Source organism: Octodon degus, unplaced genomic scaffold, assembly GCF_000260255.1.
Source record: "Octodon degus isolate 3935 unplaced genomic scaffold, OctDeg1.0 scaffold00037, whole genome shotgun sequence".
In the NCBI taxonomy this organism is placed as follows: Eukaryota; Metazoa; Chordata; class Mammalia; order Rodentia; family Octodontidae; genus Octodon; species Octodon degus.
In genome coordinates this window covers 5,777,066-5,791,194 of record NW_004524613.1, presented here as the reverse complement: position 1 = coordinate 5,791,194, position 14,129 = coordinate 5,777,066, and the positions used below count along the sequence as shown (strand labels likewise).

At 45.1% G+C, this 14,129-nt stretch overlaps 1 protein-coding gene across 1 annotated transcript in view; it reads left to right on the top strand.

Annotated features, from left to right (window-relative positions):
* Window positions 1–14,129, top strand: part of Edem2 (ER degradation enhancing alpha-mannosidase like protein 2) — a 32,694-nt gene that overhangs the window by 8,109 nt on the left and 10,456 nt on the right. Inside the window, exons 5-8 of the mRNA XM_004630846.3 lie at window positions 4,554–4,679; window positions 6,966–7,177; window positions 9,855–9,996; window positions 11,893–12,017. Coding sequence (XP_004630903.1) covers window positions 4,554–4,679; window positions 6,966–7,177; window positions 9,855–9,996; window positions 11,893–12,017 — 605 coding nt within the window. The remainder of the gene's footprint in view (window positions 1–4,553; window positions 4,680–6,965; window positions 7,178–9,854; window positions 9,997–11,892; window positions 12,018–14,129) is intronic.

The following is a 14,129-nucleotide window of genomic DNA, read 5'->3' as shown; positions in this document are numbered from 1 at the left end:
GGAACCAGGGATTGAACTCAGGCCCTTGCGCTTGCCAGGGAAGTGCTTATTCCACTGAGCCATCTCCCTGGCCCTGAACATTTTTTTTGGTGGAAATATTTTCTTTCTTTCTTTTTTAATTTTTATTTATTTATTTATTTTTGTCTTTTCGACAGAGAGTCTTACTGTGCAGCTCAGGCTGGCCTTGAGCTCACTTTGTAGCCCAGGCTGCTCCCGAACAGTCCTCCTGCCTCAGCCTGCCAAGTGCTGAGATCACAGTCATGCATCATCACACCCTGCTCTTTGGAAATTTTTTTCTTTTCTTTTTTTAAATCTTATTTATTTATTTATTTGGTAGAGGGGCTCACAGACTTGCAATGATCCTCCTTCTAGGCCTTCCCAGTGCTGGGATTACAGGCATGAGCTACCATGCCCAGTTTCAGTGGCCAGCTTGGCATGCCCAGGGTTCAGGGCTGGCACAGAATGTGATAGCAGGGGTGGAACCCAGGCCCTTGCGCTTGTCAGACAGGCACTTAGACCGCTGAGCTATCTCTCCAGCCCTGGAATTTTATTTTTAAACACACAAAGTATGTTTATTTTATTCTGTTAATTTTCTCTAGAGGAACAATCATACATTCAACAAAATCCTAGTGTCTTATTTCTTTGGGTAGAATTCTTAACATTTGTTTTAAGAAATGGAAGAAGATGGAAGTGTGGAAAAGAGTATGTTTATCTGCATAGCTAGTGTTTAGAGGCTATTAACTAAGACCTTATTTGAAAAAAAGCAACAAAAATCCGGAAAGTAATTTTAAAAAATCACATCCCTGGAGAGGAAACGAGCTTTCCTCAACTCTGGGAGGACCTGGATGCTCTGGAGCAGATTGGTGGTTTATTCCCCCTTGCTCCTTCCAGCCAGGTCACTCCACTCCCTGCTTTCTGTTCCCTAACCCTGAATATCTGTCACACCCAGTGACTAGTCCTACCTAAAATTACAGCATCCATTTCTTCTTGCTACTCTATTTATTTATTTAGTTTTGGTTTTTTTTTATGTTTAATACAGGGTATACAGGGTCTCACTACTTGTAGCGATCCTCCTGTTTTCAGCCTCCCAAGTGCTGGAATTACAGGCACGTGCCACCCCTCCCAGTCTCAATCACTGTCTCAGTGCACCCCAGGGGTGGAGCTGGCAGGACGTGCCGGGGATCGAACCCGCTGCTGCGCTCTGCCTAAGCAGGTGCTTTAATCTGTAGAGCTATCTGGCCCCAGCCCTTACTTCTTGCTATTTTAAATGAGAAAAGGGAAACAGAAAAACAGACGAGGGGCCAGGGAGATAGCTCAGTAGAATAAGTGCTTGTCCCCTGTTCTGCAAAAAAAAAAAAAAAAAAAAAAGAAAGAAAAAAAAACAAGGGGCGGCGGACCAGGAAAGAACAACTCAGTACACAGGAATGGAAAGTGGGTAAAATGGTCTTCATTTCCTTCTGGGTGCTGGGGAAACCTTGATCCTACCAGCCCGCCCATCTCCCCAGCCCAGCCAGGAAATGGAGCTGATCTCCTCCCTGCTTCCCAGTCCACTGAGCTATCTGGCCAGCCTGATAGATTAAAAACTTAAAAAGAAGAAAGTGGAGGGCACTTATGGTGCAGAATCCTGGCTTAGCCAAGTTTGAGGCCATGTGCATTGCCATGTCTCAGAACTTTTCTTTTTCTCTTTTTGTGGTATCAGGGAATTGAACCCAGGACTCATGCATGCTCTGTAAGTACTCTGCCACAGAGCTACACTCTAGGTCCCCCTCTGCCAACTTCTGCGCCCAATTTATAGTCTGTAAATGAGGGTCTCTCAGTCACTTTTTCGGTTGTTGCTTGGACAAAACACCTGACACCCACAATTAAGGAAGGAAAGGCTTATTTAGCTCACAATTAGTAGAAATCAGTCCATACGCTGGTGGCTCCAAGGCAGAGAGGCACATGGCAGAGGGCAGGCATTTATGGAGGCAGAAAACAGCAAAGAGCCAAGGGAGGCGCAGCAGCTGAGGCAGCCAGCCAGCCTGCCTCTCCCCTACCTACATTTGTATGCAGATTATTTGCCCCAGATTATTTGTATGCAGATTATTTGTAGCATTCACATCCATAATCCCAGCACTAGATCAAGAATTAATCACAAGGGCCGGCCAGATAGCTGAGCAGACTAAAGTGCCTGCCTAGGCAGAGTGCAGTGGCCAATCCCTGGTGTGCCATGCAAGCCCCACTCCCGAGGCACGCTGAGACGGGATTGAGACTGGGCATGGTGGCGCATACCTATAATCCCAGCGTGTGGGAGGCTGAAAACAGGAGAATCACTGCGAGTCAGATCTATATAGTGAGACTCTGTAGACCCTGTACTAAATACATTAAACAAACAAAAAAAGAATCACCAACTCTGGAAACCGCTCCATGACTGCATGAGGCTCTGGGGAGACACCTAGACACAAACCACAACTGAGGGTCATTATACTTTCATACCTGATGTAAGCATATGATTATTTTCTCTTAGCACATTGAAGAAATGTTTCCATTGTCTTCTGGTTTCATGGTTGTTGTTAAATCTGTCAATCTACATTATTTCTTTGTAGTTCATCTTTTTTCCCCGTGGGTTCCCCCTCTATAAAACTTTGTATTGGAGAAATGTTAGCCTGTATATAAGTCAAGAAAGTAGTATGATGAGCTTAACATTAGCCATTTCCCTAGCAGTCATTCCGTGAACTGTGGCTGCTTTTACCATCTTCAGTTCTTCAATGTTCTGCAGTGTTACTATGATGTAGAGAAATGGAAGATTCTTTTTATTATCTTGGTTCAGGGTCTTGGGTTTGAGAATTGCTATCATTCCTTTGTTTGAGAAAGTTCTCAAGTATTTCAAATATTGCCTCTCCCCATTTTCTCCTTTTTTAAGAAATTCTATAGATATATGTTTCACCTTCTTACTGTATCCTCCCAAGTCCCTGCTGTGTTTTTCTTTTCTTTTCTTTTTTATTTTTTGGCAGAACCGAGGATTGAACTCAGGCTCTTGTGCTTGCCAGGGAAGCGCTACTGCTGTGTTTTTCAAGGAAATTTTGTCTCTTCATGTTTCACTTTTGGTAACCTTTTGGGTATGTCTTCAAGTCCAGTATCTGCTCTGCTGTGTCTTATCTACTGTTACATAGATCTGTGCTATTTTTAGTTTGTTATTTCTTTACTTTTATAAACTCTGTTTAGTCATTTTATAAACTTGGCAATTTTTATTATTTCTTCCTACTTATAAATTCCAACCCCTTTTTTATTTCTTTGAGCGTATGACATTTATTTTCTATTCTGTCTGATAATTCTGTCTGAATTGTCAGTCGGTCTTGTTCTCCTGTTGTTTCTGTTGGCTGTTGCTCAGGATGCTTTGTTTCCATGTTTGTTTTATGATTTTTACACTTTTTTTTTTAATTGTACCTTCATTTCCCAGACCTTACATGTAGGATTCTTTGAGGCCTTGGACACAGGTTCTTCCGGATATAGTTTTTGATGGTTTCTGCCATATGACTAGAGGTACTACTTATGAAAACCTACTTTATACTACATGCGTGAGGTTTGAGTTTCCCTTGAGTATGAATTAAGACTGTAACATTTTGTGAGTAAGAGATTAGAGTTACTGATTCTGAGGAATATTTATTTATTTTCTCTCCCCTTCACTTGGAACCCAGATTTGAGGCCTCTACTTTCCTTGTGCATTAGGTGAAGCGTACAGGGTCTATTTTTAATTCATCCTTCCACAGAGAGTGTCGTCCTTTCAGGTGTCTACCTAATGCAGGGACCTTTGATCAGACACCCCCTCTGGCTGGATCCTGCCTCTGTTTTCTGTTGCCCTTCCAGGAGGCGAGGGAATTGAAGGTGAAGGTCAGTTGTTATTTTTAGTCAGAAGGCAGTTTCTAGGTCCTAAGTATTACATGATGAATTAAAATAGATAAATTAATGGAAAATAATAACCACTCTTCTCATCCTCCCACGTGTGACAGCTGAGAGGAGACAAAGTGGCAAAGGAGAATGAACATGGGCTTTGACATCACATAGACCTGTCGCTATCATCTACCAAGGGTGGCTGAGGGCAAGTCACTTTGTCTCTGAATCTTTTTTTTTTTTTTTTTTTTTTTTTTGAGACAGAAACTCGCTGTATAGTTCAGACTGGCTCTGAACTCACTATGCAGCCTAGACTGGCCTTGAACTCACAGTGATCCTCTTGCCTCAGCCTCCTAAGTGCTGGGATTATAGGGTGTGCTCCACCTTGCCTGGCTGCCTCTCTGAATTTTAATATTTTCATCTGGAAAGGGGTAGCAACAGCACCTAGTGCTTTGTATATAGTATGAGCTTGAAAAAATGGCCATTGTTTCTGTGACCCACCAAGAAGGAAAACTTTTTGAACTTTATATGCCACAAGCATGTGGAATTAAGGGGTGATTCTTTCACAAGAGACCTTTAACCACTTTCTTAGCAAACCACCCCAGTAGTGCTTAGGCTTAATTTGCACAAGGGAAAGACTGGTCCCCGGGACTGTGACCACTTGCATTTTGTGCCATCCGCAGTGGTAGGAGGACTCCTGTCTGCTCATCTGTTGTCAAAGAAGGCTGGGGTTGAAGTGGAGGCAGGATGGCCCTGTTCGGGACCTCTCCTGAGGATGGCTGAGGAGGCAGCCCGAAAGCTTCTCCCAGGTAAGGTCCATGCAAAGAGGGGGCAGATGTGAAATCTGGTGTTCTGCTTCCTTCACTGGAGCCAAGATTGATCATGTTGAATCCTTTCCTGATGTTTTGTCGCCCAAATGCTCTGTTCTACCCCACGGTACCGATCCTAGAGATTAGGAGAGTCCTGAGCATTTTCAGGGCTTGCGAGGGTGCTGATGCAGGATGGCTGAGCAGACCTGATTACCGTTTGTGGGGATGGCTGAAGGCTAGTCTAGCGGGTGGGTGGTCCTTGTTCTAATTTTGATTGAGCCCTTTTCTTCTTCTCAGGCCCTCATACTGCTGAAATAGCAAGGCCTCTGGGGAGGTCTTTGGTCTGAGCATTAGAAGCCGAAGGTTCTAGGCTGGCTGTACCAGCCAGTACCTTGACCAAGCCATGCTCCCTCTCCATGGTTCAGTTGCCCGGTCTATCAAATGGAAACCACAGTTCCTTCTTCCTTACAATATTGAGTTTTGGGGATGATCAGATGAAGTCAGGAGAAAGTGCTTGGAGAACCGCAAATGCTGTTGAAGTGAGAGGGATTTGTTTTTGGCTATGTAGCGCCCAGGGCTATAGGCCAAGCCTCATTGTTTTCGTCCAGTGGGGCAGCCACACTGGGCTTAGCAGCTTCAGCCAGACACTATGTTCCCTTCAGGGTGGGGCAGAGGTCTGAGGGCTGCTCCTGCCCAAACACATCTCAGTGTGCATGCCACTAGCCCCTCTGCTGTCTCCTATATTCATCCCCTGCCCGCAGCCCTTGCCCCTTAGCTGAGGCAAGGGGGTTGGCTACATTCAGGCCTCATGGCTTAAGTGTCTCCTAGCAGACCTCATGTCCTGTGAGTCATCCCCAAAGGAAACTGCCTTTTTGCTGTTTTTATTTTTCATTTATAAACATTTGCATTGAGAAATACACATTCAAAAGTACTCATTGAGGTATTATAAAGTGAGCACCAGTGTACCTGTCCTTTAGGTAAAGGAGGAGGATTTTGTTACTCTCCTTTTTAATACTTCCTACCTTTTCTAAGATAATCCTTCATGGATGAGACTTAACATTTTCCTTGCTTGCCACTCATGCCTGACTGATAGTACGTGTCTTTGTCGATAACAAAGTCCTGGAAGTTTTGACAACTTTGGTCATAGTTTTGTGACGCATGGACTTCTCTGCAGTTATTTAACCTTTCAGGCCAGAGAGGAAGTCTCTGCCTCAGGCTGGTTGCTGAGTTCTTCCCTTCTTGAATGAGAATGCACAGGGTGTGGTGGGCAGAGCACTGGGCTGGGGTGGGTTAGAGTGAGAGGTCTGGGCAGGCGTTCCAGCCCAGCACTATTTGATGTTTTTGTATGACCTTTGGCTGAATCAGTTTACAGCCAGGACTTTCCTAGGCTGTAAATTAGGGGTGCATGCATTATCAGTAGTTTAGTGACTTGTACTTTTTCTTTCTTTTAAAAATAATTTTGTTCCTTAAACTCCTTATCTGAAACAGGAATCTCAGATAGCTCCTCTGAAGTCAATTAGAATCTGCTGATCTGTTTCATTTGATCATAATGGTATTTTAAGAAGTCTGTGAGTGGCCAGGGGTATAGCTCAGCAGCACAGTACCTGCCTGGCAAGCGCGAGGTCCTGAGTTCAATTCCCAGTACTCAAAATAAATCTATGAGTGGCTGAGCATGATCGTATGCACCTATAATCCTGGCTGTCTGGGAGGCTGAGGCCAGAGGATCACAAGTTTAAGTTCAACCTGTTCAATTTAGTGAGACCCTGTCTCAAAATAAAATTTAAGTAAGGGCCAGGGATATACCTCAGTGATGGAGTGCTTAACCAGCATAGCCGAGGCCCTGCATTCCATCCCCAGTGTTGCAATTAGCTTCTAGTGGGGCATGTTCTTGTCTGTGCCACAAGCCTCGCTAGCCTTGCCTGCTTCACACTAAGTTACCTCCCTGGCCTCAGAGGGCATAATGTAAAAAAAAGAAAGAAAAGTAGATTCACTGTAGCTGAGACACGCTATGTGGCATGTGACAACCTGAAGCACAGCCCCTCCATGTGCTTTTACCACTGGGAAGATCCCAAGGGTCAGGCAGAGCAGTGTTTGATAGGATCATGGTTAGGGGGGCTGCTGAGGGCGCTCCTGTTGTGACATTTACCCTTTTGTGGCTCAGACTCTAGCAGATCACCCAAAAGAGAAAGAGGGACACACTGGCCAAGGTCTTAAGCTTTGGGCCCATATCAAAACCATCCCTACTTCCCTGCTTCTGCTTTTCTGACCAGGTTTTTCATTGGTCAGCCTTTCAGACCCCCACTGGAATGCCCTATGGAACAGTGAACCTGCTTCATGGCGTGAACCCAGGAGAGACCCCTGTCACCTGTACGGCAGGGATCGGGACCTTCATTGTGGAATTTGCCACCTTGAGCAGCCTCACTGGAGACCCTGTGTTTGAAGATGTGGCCAGAGTGGCCCTGATGCGCCTGTGGGAGAGCCGATCTGATATCGGACTGGTAGGTTGGCCACTGCCCTTCCTGTGTGAGTCAAGTCTGCCATCCTGGGCACTGCTTATGAGACCCGGGGCTCAGAGCAACAGGTAACAGTCAAGCTGAGGGAGCTTAGGGCAACCTCAGGAGTAGCCCAGGACTTGGGCCCAGGGCACTGAAGGTGGGCTGAGCACCCATAATTTGGCACAGAAGCAAAGAGAGCCTGAGAGCCCAACCCCAGCAGGGAGCAGGGGCTGTGTTGGGTTTTTTTTTATTGCAGAACTGGGGATTGAACTCAGGCTCTTGTGCTTGCCAGGGAAGCACTTATTCCACTGAGCCATCTCCCTGGCCCCAAAAATCTCCCCGTGCCTGACCCCCACCTTCGTGGGGGGGAGTCCCCCCACCTTCGTGAGGGGGGATGTGTCCCTGACACTGCACCTGACCTAGCCTAGCCCTAGCCTCGCCTAGCCCTGACATCTGCCCTAGCGGCAGCCCTGAGACTCGAACCTACAAGATCGCGCTGTAGAGCCTGATGCGTAAACTGCTACACTATCTTTCCAGCTCTGTGTTGGATTTTGGACCTTGTGTTTCTCTGACTTTTAGGGAGCGGTCATGTGCTTCATGCCCCTGTGGCTTGTTAGCCCCCTGGCCCAAACTTTTAGGGCCTGTCTGCCTGGTCAGACACTTCGTTTGAACATCAGTGGTAAGAGGTGTTGAGTGGTTTTTCTTAGAAAAAATGATGCCTGGTTAATTAAATTAGGGGAGCCGTACACTTTTTTTTTTTTTTTCTTTTCAAGTTGTAATGAACATGAGAGGAATAAAGTTTATGAAACAGTGGTAAAGAAATCTGCTCACAGCTGGGCATAGTGGTGCACACCTGTAATCCCAGGACTCTGAGGGGCTGAGACTGAGTCAAAAGTTTGAGCTCAGCCTGAGCAGCTTGAGCAATCCAGTGAGACTCTGGCTTTAGAAAAATAAAAAAATTAAAAAAGAGCTAGGGATATAGCTCTTTGTGAAAGCCCTGGGCTCAGTTCCCAGTAGTATACACACACACACACACACACACACACACACACACACACACGTATACACACAATCTATTTCATGTCACTTAACATTTCCCAAACTGATTTGATCCCAGAACTTGATTTTTCCTCCAGTGCCTGTAACACATGGACATTTCAGTTAATCCCCAAGGTGGGTGTCACCTCCTAAACAGGAGAGTCCAGTGAAGCTAACAGTAACTGGGCCAAGGCTATTCAGGAAATTACACTGGATTTAGTCAGAGCTAGATTCAAGCCTTGGCCTTATGTATGCCTGTAGGCAAGTTGCTTAACCTCTCTGGTTCTGAGTTACTTTAGTAGTAATGTTAATGTATCAAAACCTCCTTTGCTTAGTCATTATGACTTCTAAAAACTGTGCATTATAGGCATATCTGATGCAAGGTCTGGTGCTAGGTCAGCTTGATAAGCGGCCTTGTATGAGGACTCATTACAGATGGTGCCCTCTTGAGACCTGTCGCAACTCCCTGTCCAGCTCAGGCGGTTTATTTCTCCAGCCTGGAACTATAGTGGACTTTTTGATACCCAGCCCATATCGTTTTGACCCTTTCCATTTCTCTGTACGCTGGCCTGTCTGCCACCTGCCATCACCCATGTCGCTTTGCCTTCTGTGGCACTTGGAGCCTGCTCTGACTGCATTTGGCTGGAAAGACAGGAACACAATGTCAGGAACGTAATGTTACCCATGAGCAATTCCATCCAGGGACCGATACGGATAGGCGTTTGTGGACACACATTCTGTCCTCCTGCACCCTCCCACTTCCTATTATGGGGAGAATCACTGTGTGCCACATCCCTGTGCCCCCAGCTGGATGCAGCTCAAGTGGCTGTGGCAGGAACTTACTAGTCCCCTCCCCACACATGTGGGCCGCCTTCCCTTCCTTGTCTTACCTGCATCCTCCTCCTGCACTGGTATTTCCAGAACCTGACCTTCCACATCAGCAACTTTCCATCTTTGCTGGAGTCTGCCCTGAGGTACCCACATGAACACAGAACCGTTAGTTTTTTCTGTTTGACTGAATACCAAATAAAGTTACCAGCTTCTAGGAATGGCCCAAGTCATATGAAAAGCACCTCTTCCTTTAATTCTTTTAATATCTATTTTAAAAAGACTATAGTCATGTGGTTCAAAAGTCAAAAGTTACTCCCCCCAAAAAATGCCCATTTACATTTGCAAAGTCCCCTTGGACCCCGTCTCCCAGCCATCCAGTTCCTTTCTTTAGAAACATACACTCTATCAGCTTCCTGGGTATCCCTCCAGAGTCAGTTCTGGAAACAGGAAGTGTGTCTCGTCTTTAAACACTGGAGTTACAGATTCTGAGCTCTGAAGTCTGAGACAGACTGTAGGAACAGCAGGTCCTTGTGTTGTCTCATATTCACTCTGGGCAGGGTATAAATGCTGCAAGTCTTTTTCTTCCTCCATTTTTGCACACCATGTTTAATTAAATCCTCATAAATGTGTATGAGAAGCATCTCTGCTGAAAGGATGTGCAGGAGGGCTGACCCCGAGCTGCCTTGCCCACAGCCTGCGTGTTTCCAGGAAGCACGCGGCTGCCCACCTTGCATCTCACTCGAAAACAGTTTGTTGGGAAGAGGGTGGGAGTTGACTGTTTTTTGGCCTTGACACTATATCTCTCTTCCAGGTTGGCAACCACATCGATGTGCTCACCGGCAAGTGGGTAGCCCAGGATGCAGGTATTGGAGCTGGTGTTGACTCCTACTTTGAGTACCTGGTGAAAGGAGCCATCCTGCTTCAGGACAAGAAGCTCATGGCCATGTTCCTAGGTAAAAAGGGCAGAGTCAGGGGGCTTTTTTTTTTTTTTACCTTTCTTGGTATTTTGTTTCTTCTCGTTTTTGTTTGAGACCAGGTCTCACTATGTAGTTCAGACTGGTCTTGGACTATTAAGAGCCCAGGCCGGCTTTGAACTTGAGATGATCCTCCTGCCTCAGCCTCTTGAAGTGCTAGGATTACAGGCATGCACCACACACCTGACTGACTTCTTGTTGTTGTATGGTTTATTTGTAAACTTCAAGTGGCTTCGCAATGCATGCAGATTCAAGTTGGAACACCTGAGTGCATTCCATGCCAGCGTGGGCTCACAAGGCCCGCTTGATGCCTACTGTACCTCAGGCCCTCTTACAGGAGCCACCTGAGCCATGTGTTGTCCTCTGCTCCTGGCCTGTATTTCTGACATCCTGGTGATTGCACATGGTGTTTCCTTTGTCTGAAATACCTTCTTTCTTGTCTTCATGTGCCCTCATTCTTTTTTTTTTTTTTCTTCCATATCCTTTTTTTTTTTCTACTGGGGATCAAACTCAGAACCTTGCATTTTCCAGGCAGGTGCTTATGCCACTGAGCTATATCCCCAGCCCTCATGCACCCAAATTCTGTTTCCCCTTCAAAATCTAGTTGAATTGTCACTGTACCCAGGAAATAATGTGATTCCTCTTAGAGCGTCTTTCTTGGAGTCAGCCGTCATCAGCAAGGACAGCTGTGTAGTTCAGAGCAGAACCCGTGCCTCAGTCATTCCCATACTTTCCCCAGGCCTTTGCATGAGGCAGGTAACAGGTGAATGCATGCTGAATAAATACACGTCGGTAATAATGATCTAGGGAACTGTTGAGCACCTAGTAATAATTGCTACAGTTACTCTTCATTTAGTCAGCAGATATTTATTAGGTGCAATTGATGCTCCAAGCACTACGCCAGGCTCTGAACATGGACTATTTCATTTATTTAATTAATTTTTAAAAATTTATTTGGTACAGGGTCTCAGTGCAGATCAGATTCATAGTGATTCTCCCGTTTTCAGCCTCCCCAGCATTGGGATTACAGGCATGCACCACTACGCCTGGTCTCAGTGGCTGACTCAGTGCACCTGGGGTGGGGCAAGCATAGCATTTGGTGCTGGGGATAGAACCTTGGTTCCTGTGCTTGCCTAAATAGGCCCTTAGTCCACTGAGCTATCTTGGCAGTATAATCCTTTTGACACTTACTGAGATTATCTTGTTTATTGGCATGTGTATTTTGTGCTTCCTTCATTCAGATAATTATTGTGCATATTTATTTATTATACACTGATAGTGTTGGAAAATCTTTTTTTTTTTTTTGAGACAGGGTCTCACCATGTAACCCAGGCTGGCCTCAAACTCACAGCCAGCCATCCTTCTGCCTCAGCTTCCTGACTGTTGGGATTACAGCTGTGTGCTACCACATCTGGCAGCACTGGGAATTCTGCAAGAAGAAAACAAAGTCCCAGGCCTCATGGTTTATACCACAAGGAAGGGGAATATGTTCAGATTCCCAGTGGAAGGTCAGCTCTGTGTGGGCTGGACTTTGTCTTGTTCATCACTGAGCCTCTGGGTGCTTGGTGCATGAACAACCCCACTAGGTCGATAACATTTCCCAATTTAACAGATCGTAGCAGTGAAGCTTAAGGGGAAAATTTGCCCAAGGTCAGATCTAGCACACATTAAAGCCAGAGCTTTACTGTGAGGTAGAAAATTTGACTCCAGAACCTGTGATCCTTTCTAGTCTGCTTGCTGTATTGCCTCCTAGGCCTCTTGGAATCTATACTGTTCTCTGCTCTCCCAAAAGTGTAAGCCTACACTTTGTGGTCAAGGCCACCTTTTGTCTCACTAACCACTCACGTGTGCATTGTCCCATTTTCTGTGATGCAGAATATAACAAAGCCATTCGGAATTACACGCGCTTCGGTGACTGGTACCTGTGGGTGCAGATGTACAAGGGGACTGTGTCCATGCCGGTCTTCCAGTCTTTGGAGGCCTACTGGCCTGGTCTTCAGGTAGGAACAATGAAAGGGGGTGGTCATTTTTCTATGAAATGGCAAAGCAAGTTTATTGTGATGTGTAAAGTCAAGCATGTTGCTTTAGTTCCTTGAGTACTTTTGGGGGTAAGGGTTGGGGACAGAAGGGAGACTTAGAGTTAATTAGGTAGATCCATGATTCTGCCAAGCCAGATTTTCCAAGGTGGGTATTAAGGTGTCAGGCACTGAGCATCCGGTATGAGGAGGAATGTTGTGCCACTTAGGGTACTGTACATGGCATCTTTCCAGGTCAGGGATTACTGCTACATTTATGTGAGGTGTTTTTGTTTTTGTTTTGAGTTGGCTCTTGCTGTGGTCCCAGGCTGGACTTGAACTCCTAGGCTCAAGTGATCTTCCTGTCCTGAGTGACTAGGACTGCAGGCACATGCCACCGCACCAGTCAGGTTTCCTCTTTGGCATTAGCCTGTTCTGTCCACCAGCACTTTTTCCCTGCATGGTCTGAGAGTCACAGCTGGATGGATCCTGAAAACCTACCTAAGCTACTCCCTCAGGGTGCCACGTGTTTCATATACCAAAGTGTTTTGTAATGTGGATGTTGTTTTGAGAAAAGATAATGATTTGGTAGATAGTAATACATTTTATTTTTTTATTTTTTTATTTTTTTGTGGAACCGGGGATTGTACTCAGGCCCTTGCACTTGCCAGGGAAGCGCTTATTCTACTGAGCCATCTCCCTGGCCCTTAGTAATACATTTTAAAACCACACAAATGAAGGCAGTGAGGAGTGTAGAGTCCGTACCCTCACACTCGTGCCCTGGTGTAGCATCTGTTCTCAGTATGTTTTTATAGAATTCATAAACATAAATGTGTGTATTTTTTATCTTCTTTTCTTTCTTTTTTTTTTTTTTTGGCGGATCCAGGGATTGAACTCAGGCCCTTGCACTTGCCAGGGAAGTGCTTATTCTACTGAGCCATCTCCTTGGCCCTCTTCTTTTCTTTCTTTTTTTCTTGCTTCCTTTCTTGCTTTGTAGCTTTGTAGGCTGGCCTTAAATTCACTTCGTAGTTCTGGCTTGCCTTAAACTCTTAGTGATCCTCCTGCCTCAGCCTCCTGAGTGCTGGGATACTGGCATGTGCCACCACACCTGGCCCTCCTTTTTTTTATGTATTTGGTACAGGGTCTCACTATGCAGTTCAGACTCAGAGTGATCCTCCTGTTTTCAGTCTCCCCAGCACTGAGATTCCAGGCGTGCACCACCACGCCTGGACTCGTTGGTCAGCTCAGCACACCTGGGGGTGGGGCTGGCATGGCATGGCATGCCAAGGATCTAACCCTGGTTCCTGCACTTGCCTAAGCAGGTGCTTAGTCCTCCTTTTCTTTAAATAGATAGGCATGTGTTGTAGCCTTTGGAAGCTTTTTTTCTCCACAGACTAAATCTTGGAGGTCACTGTTCAGTGATAACATATGAATTGATCTTTTCATGTTTATCTTAGTTCTTATTCTGTCTTAGTGCATAAACTGCAGTTGTTTTGATTATTCCCAAATTGCATAGTTTGTTTTTGGTACCAAGGACAGAACCCAGGGCTTCCAGCTTGCTGGGCAAGCATTCTACCGCTGAACCAACTCCCCAGCCTCTCAGGTTGCGTACTTTTAGCCGATCGTTATACCACAATGGAGAAACAAACACAGAGAGATATTGTTGATAATGTTAAGTATTAGTCTATGTTTTCTAATATCTTTAAATTTGTTGCTTGTGTGAATTTTGAAAAATTGTATTTTTAATCATAAGAACGTAAGTAGTTTATCATTCTTTTTTTCCTTGAACTCATATTTCTATTCCATTCCTTCAACAGTACTTTTCCTAGTTATTTTATGTTCAGAGCATTTTATTGCACAAATTATCCTGTTTTGCTAACGAAAAGTTATATAATGGAAACTCAAAGTTTTAAAATTTCCTGTGATCATAAGCTGAGTATTAAATTTTTTTATTTAGTTACTATGTATTTATAGGTAGTGGAGAAAAATGACATTAATAGCTTATACTGTTTCATAATTATAAATCTAAAAGCAGCTGAGTGTGGTGGTACATACCTGTGATCCCAGCCCTTGGGAAGCTCAGGCAGAAAGACCACA